This window comes from Ailuropoda melanoleuca, chromosome 4 (genome assembly GCF_002007445.2).
Source record: "Ailuropoda melanoleuca isolate Jingjing chromosome 4, ASM200744v2, whole genome shotgun sequence".
Lineage (NCBI taxonomy): Eukaryota > Metazoa > Chordata > Mammalia > Carnivora > Ursidae > Ailuropoda > Ailuropoda melanoleuca.
Window position 1 is genome coordinate 93,906,695 of NC_048221.1, and position 10,883 is coordinate 93,917,577.

General features: G+C 54.6%; 1 protein-coding gene across 1 annotated transcript in view; it reads left to right on the top strand.

Moving 5' to 3' along the window:
* Positions 1–1,829: 1,829 nt before the first annotated feature.
* Positions 1,830–10,883, top strand: part of DYSF (dysferlin) — a 208,483-nt gene continuing 199,429 nt past the window's right edge. Inside the window, exon 1 of the mRNA XM_034657277.1 lies at positions 1,830–2,405. Within this exon, the coding sequence (XP_034513168.1) occupies positions 2,318–2,405 (88 nt within the window). The 5' untranslated portion in view covers positions 1,830–2,317. The remainder of the gene's footprint in view (positions 2,406–10,883) is intronic.

Here is a 10,883-nt window from a genome sequence, read left to right on the forward strand (position 1 = left end):
CTCTACACCAGTGGTCTTTCTCCCACCCCCACCCCCGCCCCAGGACATTCCCTTACTGTTCTCTAGAACACCCCTTTCCTCTGCCCGGACCTCAGTCTTGTCCAATGAACTCCTAATTGGCCTTCATCTCTCATCCCAGATAGCTCTCATTGTCCCTAGAATTACATGAGGGCCCCATTTTCTGTTCTTTTTTGCACTGACAGATCTGTAATGGTAAATGATTGGCTTGATTATTTCATAAGTGTCAGTTTCCTCCTCTACAGTGGAAAGAAACTCCTTGCAATCAGAGACTATATTAGTTTTCTCAAACTGCCATAACAATACACCACAGACTGGGTGTCTTAATAGAAATTTATTTTCTCACAGTTCTGGAAGCTAGAAATCCAAGATTAGGTTATTGATTGGCAAATTTGGTTTCTTCTGAGGCCTTTCTCCTTGGCTTTCAGAGGGCCATCTTCTCACTGGTTGCTTGTATGGTCTTTCCTCTGTGTGCATACATCCCTGGTGTCTCTGTGTCCAGATTTCCTCTTGTCAGATTGGATTAGAGCCCACAATCTTGTTTTAATTTAATCACCTCTGTAAAGGCCCTAATTCCAAATACATCACATCCCTAACTGGGGGGTTAGGGCATTTGCATTAACATGTAGATTTTCAACATAGGAATTTGGGGAGAGGGGACACAATTCAGCCCATAACAGGAAGCAAGCCACTTCTGCTCCTCATTGTGTCCCCATCACGCAGGACAGTACTTGGCATGTTATAGGATTTGATACATGCCTGTTACAATGACTGAATTTCAACCACCCTTTTTTCTCTCCTCCCCAACCACATAGTGTGCTGGAGGCAAAGAAAAGAGGAGGCACATGTTGCTGCAGGAGGACCACAGGTGACCACAGGAAATGTTTGCTATCCTGATTTTAAAATTACAGACCTTTCAGGGAGTGATGTTCCCACCTGGTACAGGCTATGGGGCAAAGCGGTTCCCTGTTCTGGCCCTGGGTGTGTGTGCTACCCCCAGGGTTGCTGGGGGAGACATTTGGCTGATGGCTGTACACCCATCCAAGTTGCCCTCTTTAGAAGGTGAGTCACCCAACTTCTGGGAGTGTGGATCTGCACAGCGCCCAGAGAGCAGTTTAGCAATAGGCACCAGGACCTAAAAAAGGCCCGTCCTGCAACTTTATCATTCCAAGGCTGAGAATCCAACCTAAGGAACTAGCAGAAGGGGCCCAAGATGGGCTTATATCCCAGTTTTTACATAAAAAAGTATGTCTCGCTATTATCATAGTGATGTGTAACAATGGGAAAAACCTTGGTAAGTCTAGCACATTCATATGATACAAAATGACATAGCTATTGAAAAGATTGTCCATGAAAAATTTATAATGAAACATTACATGAAAACATAGGACACGGAACTGCATATACATAGATCTCAGAAATATAATAAATACTGTAATTCTCACACACACACACACACACACACACACACACACACACACACATTCAGAGGAAAAAGCCTGGATTGGTCAATATCAAAATGTTAATACTATTTTTTTTTCAGGCTGAGATTTCTTTCCTTTAGGCTTTTGTGTTAAAAGTAACAGGTGTTGCTTTTACAGCCAAAAAAATGGGGGACAAGGTTTTTAAGGCAGCCAGATGAGGCCGGTCAACGCGATTCCTCAGCTCCCGTCTTCTCTGGAAAGCGCGGTCCGTGCGCCTGCCCCCCACCTGGTCCTCAGAGCGGCCGGTAGACTCCAACAGAGAGTGCTCGAATCCTGGCGGCCAGAGGAGGCGAGCGTCTTGGTGAGGCGCACGGCCGGGGGCGGGTGGAAGGTCGGGGGAGGGCCTGAGCCTTTCTCCTGTCGGGAGCGAGATCTGGACTGCGCTGGGCGTCGGGAGCCCTGGGCCAGCCCCCCGCCATCGCGGCCGCCGCCCCGTCCGCTGTTGCCCGGCCAGGTGCAAAATGCCTTGTCATTGGGAGAGTCTGTGGCAGGAGCATTGAATTACAGCTCAGCCGAGCCCGGGTCGGGCGGCGGGGGTGGAAGATGAGCAGAAGCCCCTGTTCTCCGAGCGCCCGCTGACAAGCGGAGTCAGAGCGGCTGGTGCGGGGACAGAGTGTAGCCCACTGGAGCAGCCCGGGTCTGGCCTGTTTCTCTTCAAAAGCAGCAGATCTGAGCCGGGAGCCAGCGATCCCAACCGGCCTCCCTCCTCCAGCCTTCTCCAGCGAGGAGACCCACCAGCTGCGCCTCGATCCTCCCTGATCTTCCCCAGCCCTCTCCGCGCCCTGGGCGCAAGGGGCCCTTAACTCGTGCCAGTCATGCTGAGGGTCTTCATCCTCTATGCCGAGAATGTCCACACCCCGGACACCGACATCAGCGATGCCTACTGCTCTGCGGTGTTTGCAGGTAGGAGGAGCCGGCATCCCGGCAGTGCGGGGAGGGTGGGGGTCGCAGAGGTGACCCAGAGAACTCCGGGATGGGAGAGAAGAGACCACACCGCGGCCAGACTGGCTTTGGTGGTCGTGGAGACCCACATCCTCGGGAAGGGGCGACCCACAGGGAAACTGAGGCAACGAGAGAGGTGGCTGAACCGTACTTCTCTGGGGCCTGGAAGCTGAGGCGAGGTTGGAACTAAGGTGGGCCTGGAGGACAGGGCGAGCATCTCTCCTCTCACTCTTCTGGATCTCTTAAAAGAAGTCTTTTTCCGCGCTGTGGGCGGCCAGCGTTGTACTGCAGGGATCCCCTCCTCTCCGCGGAGGGGAGGGCTGGGTCTCAGGCCTATTTATAGCCCAGCTCTCTTCCTGGGCCTGGGCCTGGCCCCTCTCCTAGGCCCCAGCTCTGTATCACAGGCTGGGTTGGCAGGCAGGTGGCCACTGGGGGCAGAAGCACCGCCCACCTGTCCAGGGATCCTACTCTTGCTTTGGGCACAGGGTGGGAGAAATGTAGCAGCTGGCAAAGCTGACACCAGCACCAACCTCTATGAACTTTCTCCCCTCTCCCCCCGCCCCCCACCAGACTGGAACTTGTTGGGGGAGTGGTATCTGGGGAGTGCTATCTTCATCATCCTTGAACAAAGGAGTCCGCTCCCCTATCAGACTGGGACCTCCCCCAGTGAAATCTTCCTGTGGTCCTGAATGGACTTTTCCTCCAGGAGGTGAGGGCCAGGCCCCATCTATTTACCTGGAACCCCTGTGGGCCAAGTCAGAGCCTTGGCCTACCCAGCTGGGTCTCTGGGTTTGGGGCCATACTGGGGGAGAAGGACCAGAGTATGAGAGTCCACCCCCCACCAGCCCCGGGGTGGGGAGGGGTGTTCTTAGTCTCCATGACTTATCACTTTCCTTCTCTTCGAAGACCTGGCTTCATCCCAGGCCCCCCGAAATCATAGCAATGACAGGTCCCTGGCCATTCAGCAGACCTCTCTTTTCGAGCTCCTGGGTCTTCCTGTTCACAGAAGCCTGTGTGCACATGTGCTCCCACACGCATGTCCGCCCAGGAGCGCATGTGACATCTCTGATGTTGCAAGGGGTAGAGGTTCAGAGAACCAGGGCATGTGTCCACAGCAGCACACACAGATGTGTCCTAACCGGGGCATGAGCTCACACACTCCTGGATGTGAAATGTGGGCTCTCTGAATGGGCCTGTGGCCTGGGAAGCAGCCTGAGCCAAGAGGAGGGACAGAGGGGGAGTGGGAGGTGACACTCCAGCTGTGCTTTTTTGCTAACATTCTGCTTTGACCTGTTCTTGACCAGTTTCCCATAGTTGCCTCCGGAAATGAACTTTATCCAGGTGTTTCCAGGGGGAAGACAAAGACATGAATGGGGGGCCTCCACACTTCCTCTGCATCCTCAGCACTGGGCAGGCCAGGCCAGCCGCCTCATGGAGGGCCTTGGGCTCCTCGTTGCTCAGCTCTGGGGAGCACCGTTCCACTGTGAATATCCCCGTGACTGAGGGGAAGAAGGGCAGTGTCACCTTGGAGGAAGGGGGAAAACCCTGTGCATTGAATAGCTGCCTCTTGCTCCAGTACCCCTTCCTCCTCCATGTGCCCTGGCCCGAGGGCTGAGCAGGCTTTGTGAATGGTACCCTCTAGACCAGTGCATAAAAGAACCTCGGGGCGGGGCGGGGCGGGGGGCACTGTGTAGCCCTGCCTGTGTTCTCAGGGGTCTTGTCTCCTCTAGTGCCCATTCAGTCTGAATCAGATTTTCCTTCCCTGATCACAACCCCCATCTCCCAATCCCCCCCACCCTAACACCCACATACTTGCCCTACCCAGGCCAGGCTCTGAACCCTAGCAGGAGAAAGGAAAGAATGAATAATATATGGAGAAGCACTTTCTGATCCCTGAAGAGCTATGCCCACAGGAGTAAGGCTCCGCTGCTCTCTGTGGGGCAGTCTTCCCCATCCCCCATCCTTCATCCTCCATCCGTGCCCCTGACTGAGCCCCTCCCCCCATCTGCCTTATGTCAGTCTGCACTCTTGCCCTTTGCCTGCTGCCTGGCTCCTCTGGGTGGGTTCTTCCTTCCCTGGGAAGAAAAGGAGTAGGTTGTCTATGCTGACAGTGAGTGCCCCCAGAGGGGACTGGCTGGAGCCCCCCACTCCCAGTCGTGGCAGTCACTGCCAGGCAGTCACAGGGAATGCAGTCCCTCCCTTCCCCAGCCCTGGACACATTCCACCTCCTGCACCGGCCAAGTGCTTAACCCATGTCCAAATTTGGCCTCACCACAGCATTTGGGCCTGCTCACCCTCCTTCTCTCAGCCAGGGCCAGATTGGTGAATGATTACACAGAAGGCTCTGGTCTCGGAGACACACTACTCAGAGCAAAACAGCCTTCTGGGAAGTATTCCCTCACCAGTGACCCTGGATCTGGCCTTCCCAGGCCCTTTTAGGTTTGGGGCCCATAAAGTCCCTCCTTTGGCTACCTGATTATAATATCCGTTACCGACACTTCCTCTGTGCATGCATAAGTTCATTTCAGGCTCACAGCAGCTTTGTGAGGCCAAAGGGCAGAGAAATTGTTCCCCTTCAGAGATGAGCAAATACTCACAGAGAAGTGCAGGAGCCTGGCCAAGGTCACACAGGGGTCAAAGTACCTCCCGTCCTCACCCCGCCCCCCTCCTCACTGCCCTCTGTTGTTCTCAGCACCCATGGCTCATGAATAAGAAAGCGCTTTAGAGAGCATACCATGGGCTGCCCACAGCCAGGGCAGCCTGGGCCTGAGCCAGCACAGGGGCGGGGGCAGTGTTTGGGGTACCCTGCATGAGGCTGAGTCCAAGTGGTGGGGGAGTACAAGGCTGCAGGGAGCGCCTATAAGACAAATGACCAAAACATGGAGGATTCTGATTTTAAAAATGTGTATTCATTACAAGGAGAGAGAATGGGCATTCATTAGGCACAAACAATGTACCATTTTCAGATGCTGTTTCTTTAAAACCCCACAACAACCCTTTGAAAGAGACATATTTAACAGATACTGAGCTTACTAGATGCTAGGCACTGTTCCACATAGAACGCATTTACCATGAGCTATATCATGTTCCAGCTATGATTCGTACCAGGTACTTGTAGGTAGACATTTAACGCACCTAGCAAGCATATATAATAGCAACTATTATCACCCCCATTTTACAGATGAGAAAACTATGGCACAAAGAGATTAAGTTATACACTGGTAAGTCGTGGAGTTGGGAATCAAGCCCATGCGATCTGGCCCCAGAGCCCCATTTTTAACCAATTCACAATCACCTTTGGGTCTTAGCTTCGATTTTCAAGAGATAAGCAGCCAAAAGCGGAGGGGCAGGGTTTGAACCCAGGTCTGTTCACACCCTGGAGCCCAGTCTCTTTAAATATTGCTTGGCACTCAATACATGTTAACTATTATAATTATGTATGATTATACATGTATTTATTCTAATTGTTATTATAGTTGGTATAAGAAATCATTTCATACACCCAAGAAGACTATCACTATCTTTTTTACCTGGTCATTCCAGTCATCAGCTGCTTGTCCAGCCACGGTCCTACCAGACTGGGCACAATGAGCTCAGTGGTGAGTGGCCATCCCCTCTGCTTCAAGGGACCCTGGTCTTGTCTCCTCTGGCTGCCCTTCCTGGAGCAGCCCGTTCTGAGCTGAAAGGTCAAGTCACATGCTTCAGGGCACACAGCTAGCAAAGGGTGGACTGGGATGGAAGCCCAGGACCATCTGATTGTTCCCACTACAGGATGGCTTTTCCCAGGCAGTCCCATCATCATGGCCATAGCGAGAGTCACTGCTGCCCATGTGTTCTACACCCTTGGTGGACACGCAGGTGCCCCTTCGATCCCAGCTTTGGATTGGGATACCCATGGAACGCAGACTCTTCAATGAATATGAGGAGAGGGCACAAAGATTTCGTGGACCAGCCATACTCTTGGAAGTTTTGGGCCTTTGGCCCTTGTGTCCCTAAAGGAATCCTGCAAACCCACAGGGAGAGTGTTCCTCTCAAGGTTGATGTCACTGAGCAGAGGGGCAAGGTTTGTTTGCTCCCTGGTCACCCCATGTCAGGGCTTGGTAAAAACAGAGACTTGAGCCAAAGGAGGCCAGATGGCCCAACTCCAGCCACGAGAAGAGGCGGTGTAAGAAGTACCTCTTCTTCCACTGGGGCAGGGAGATAGGACTCCTAATAGGTGACAGAAGGGGGCAGGGATCAAACACTCACATGCCAATGGGAGCACGACAGGTGGTGTGGGAAGAGGAGGCCAGAGGGGAAAGCACACGCATGTCGCATTTCGGGTGAGTGGAGGCAAGTGGGGTGAGCTGAGAGTGCATGTCCTGGTCCAGAGGGGCCAGATAATCAGTGACGGGCAGAGAATTTGGGCCCGTGTGCCAGCTACTCAGATTTTTCAAGAGAAGCTATACATCCGCATTTGTATGAGAAATCCCCTAACGTTGAGTTAAGGTATGATTTTGTTACAAAACATTGTGTTGCTCAAAGACAGTAAGTCTGTAGGCCGGACGCGTCCGCAGGGGACACCAGTGACAGCATCTGAAGGACAGTGTTTCATTCAGTCTCGGAGACTCTAGTCCTGGGCTCTTGGGACAACAGACAGACAGTCTCCTCTTCCTTGGGATTCTCAGTGAGGTCCTATCCCTGCCTACACCAGGGGGGTGATGGGGCAAATTGGGGAGCGCTCCCCCTTACCTCTATCAGCCCTGAGATTTTGTTGCAATTAACACGATGTCAAGTAAAGACTGGGCTTGCTATGCAAACTCAGCTTCCAAACAGTTCCCCTCACCCCCTGATGACCCCCATGCACCTTCGGAGAGGTCCCGGAGTGGTCCGGGCAGCGGAGGAGCTGCCCTTACCTGCAGCGTCAGGTGGGACGCAGACCTGGCTGCAAGTGAGCTCTCGCTAACCGGCTGTGAACAAAAGCGTCCCTCTCACTCACCTAGCAGTTGAAGTGTGGGGAGTCCTGGCTGGTGGGTTCTGACCAGCAAGGCTGTCCTGGACCCCGGATGCCTCTGTTTTGTTGCTCTGCCATCCCCAGGGGTCCCCGTGACAACAGGGTTGGTGATGGCTCTCCATCACAGCCTGTACCGCAGCATGGGCAGGCGTGCCCCTTCCCTTTAAGGGCACAACCAGACCCTTCCGTAGATCCCTTCTGCTCATCACTTAGCCTCATGGACGTACCCAGCTGTGAGGGAGGCTGGGAAATGTAGTCTTTCTGTTTGGCTGGCCATGTGTCCAGGTAGAAGTATGCAAAATTTCTGTGGAAGAAGGGGAGAACATAGAAGGAGGGGGACAAGTTGAGGTCCCAGCACACTGTCCATGAGAACTGCGTTCCTGATACAAGTCCCCTTGGGAGGAAGCCCCCTTTACGCCTTGGCTGCACTAGGATATTTCCAAGGGAACAGTCAGCCATTTCAGAAAGGAGAAGTGAAGGGCAGCCAGGCTGGGAAGCTAGAGGTTGGGGAGGGGAAAGAGGCCTCAGGAAGTGTCCCGGGCTCAGGCCACCAGAGGCTGATTTTCTGGTTTACGGAACAGACGTGTAGGCCCCTGTTCCTTGGACACAAGCCAAATGTTTGTACAAGTCCCTTGGAATATTCCTCTGGAAATATTAGATATGCTCCCTACAGATTTCCTGTTGTGCCTCTGGCAGATTAGAGCAGGAGGTGGTGGCAGGTGGTGGGAAGCTGGGGAAAAGGAGCACAGCCTAGAATCATTGGGACAGTAAAAAAATACACATATCCCAAATCATCATATCCAAAATTCCCCCAGGGGGCAGTACTGCCCTCCTGGAGAACCATCGGCTTAGCCTCATCATGGGATGGAAAGGCCACGGTCTGCTGCGCCAGCCCTAGGCCGGCCCTTACTGTGCACAGGGAATACCTGGCTGACTGAAACAGCCTTGGTCTCTCCCCTCATTGACTCCACCATCTACCTAGACCTCAAACAGGTGATTACAGCTAGTGACTCCTTTCGATTACAGTGGGTGCCAAGAAGGAAAAGTGCAGCCCTCTGGTTGTTTGCCAGAGGGACCCGGTCTAGACCAGAATGTCAGGAAGCCATCTGTAAGCTGAGGCCTAAGGATGAATGGGGGTGGCCCTGGAAAGAGAGAGGGGAAGGCATTTGTGCACAGAGGGGACAGCAGAGCTCCAAGTTGGAAGAGAGCTCAGCATGCTCTCCAAACTGAGAAGGCACTGAAGCAGGGACTCAGAGCAAGGGGTGGAGTGGCCTTTCCCTGCGGGTGGAGGTAAGGGGTCTGGGCTCTATCCCAGGAACAAGGCAGGCCTTTGAGGCCTGATCATATTTGTTTTAGGATCGCCTGGCCCCAGTGTGGATCACGGACCAGAGGTGACCAGCTAGGAGGCCCCTGCAGTGGCCCAGGCAGGAGAGGGTAGTAGAGGAAATGCCTCAGGGGAGGTGTTTGGGTGCTGTGGGTGCACTGATGCTGCCGAAGTCAGGGGCATCAGCACGGAAGATTCAGGCTTCTAGTAAGTGAAATCTTGCTGCAAGTAGACTTTAATAATAAACAGTCTTAAAGTGATCTTCACTCCCAATACCTGTCCCCTTGGCAGGAACTCCCATTGAATACTAGGCCCGGCATGATCCAGAGACATGATCCAGAGACCTGGTGGTCCCTGGGCATATACAACGTATAGCTCCACAGTCATCCTGGCCCCAGGCAGACCGTTTTTCTCTCTGGTCTGCTGTCGTTGGTGTCTGCTCCATCCTATAGCTCGTAGGCCATTGGATCCACAGGAGAGGGAGCTGGGCTTGTCCATTCACAGGGTATAAGCCCATCCCTCCTGGAGAATGGCTCGGGATTTTTGCCCTTCACTAAAGCCACAGCTATTGCCCGGAGATGGGCTCCGACGGGACAGGATCTACCTGGAGCAGGGAGGAGGGAGGTCTGAAGGTTGGAGAGGAAGCAAGGCTCCACCTCATTATGAGGGTAGGCAGGGTTACCCAGAGAGAGTGGGAGGGTCAGGAGGATGAGGTCCCCAGCCAGCTAGAACAGGTAGGTGCAACCTTTAAGGTTGGGGAGAAGACAGCCTCAGACTTGTCACTGAGGGACTAAGAGGGGTAGGATCTAGTGCCCACATGGCCAGCTGGTCTCAGGGATACAGATGCTTCATTCAAAACAATGGGAGAGAAGGCAAAGGATTTGGGGACAGATGCTGATGGGGGTTAGGAGGCTGGGAGCCTGGAGAAGTTCTTTACTCGGTAAATAGGGAGCAAACAGAGTGAGGATGGCAATCAGCTTTTTGTAGGTTTGGGGAGAAACATATGAAACTGGTTTCTAAAGAGATTGTGGAAATGCTTCCTGGGCAGCAGGAAGGGTCCACCTGAGTCATGGGTCATGAAGATCAAGTGCTGGGGACAGGTTAGCTGTGTGATTCTCCAACCCCTTTAGTAGTGGGGTGGGGGTAGGCAGTTGGATTTCACCGGGTCATGGGTCAGCCACATGAAAATGCTGGATAGATCCTCTAAATAAGGGAGGGGACAGCGAGGAGAGGTTATGCAGCAGAATGACGACTAGTCATTGAATTTAGGCTAAGGACTAGCGCGGAGGTGGAGGAGGGACAGTGCCCTGCCCCATGCTGGGTGCTGGAGTGTAGGGGTATAGAGGTGAAAAGCCAGGGCTCCTGTGGTCCAGAAGTCCATCAGCTGGAGGGGAGCCTGACAGAACAAGGAAGAGGTGCTCAGGACTGTCACCACTGCGGGCTCACGCGAAACGCAATTCCTCCCCCTGTGGGGGCGCGGGGCCTGGAGGGTGCTGTTGGGGCTGTGGCAGGGGACCGAGTGGGCAGCGGGTGGATCTCTGTGCTCCAGGGAACGCACTGTCCTTTGGACAGAGACCTCCGCCCGGGGAGACGAACGACCCCAGACTGCTTGAGGAAGTTGAGAGGCGGGTTCGCGAGGGCTCGGGCCCGGGGCCGGGCCCGGGAATCCTTCCAGAACGGCCGCCTGGGCACCGAGGCCGGGGGCTCAGGGTGCAGCGTGCCGCCCCGCCGCTCCGCCACGCTTCTCCAGCCGTCGCTCCAACTAGTAGTTTGCCGCAGACACTCGCGTTCCTACAGCCGGACGTCCCCTCCTCCNCGGGGTGCGGCGCCCCCCCCCGCCGCTCCGCACGCTTCTCCAGCCGTCGCTCCAACTAGTAGTTTGCCGCAGACACTCGCGTTCCTACAGCCGGACGTCCCCTCCTCCCGCCTTCGCTCAGTCCTCCGTCGTCCCAGTGTCCCAGCGCCCCCGGAGCGCGGGCCCCGGCTGGGCGCAGCGGGGTGCAGAGCCGCGGCCGCCCGCCAGGTCCGCACTGGTGCACTCGGTTCTCGGGCGAGTCGGGCGGCGGGCGCCGAGTTGCCGCGGCCTGGCCCGCCCGTGCGCCCCGAGTCAGCGGCGCTTCGG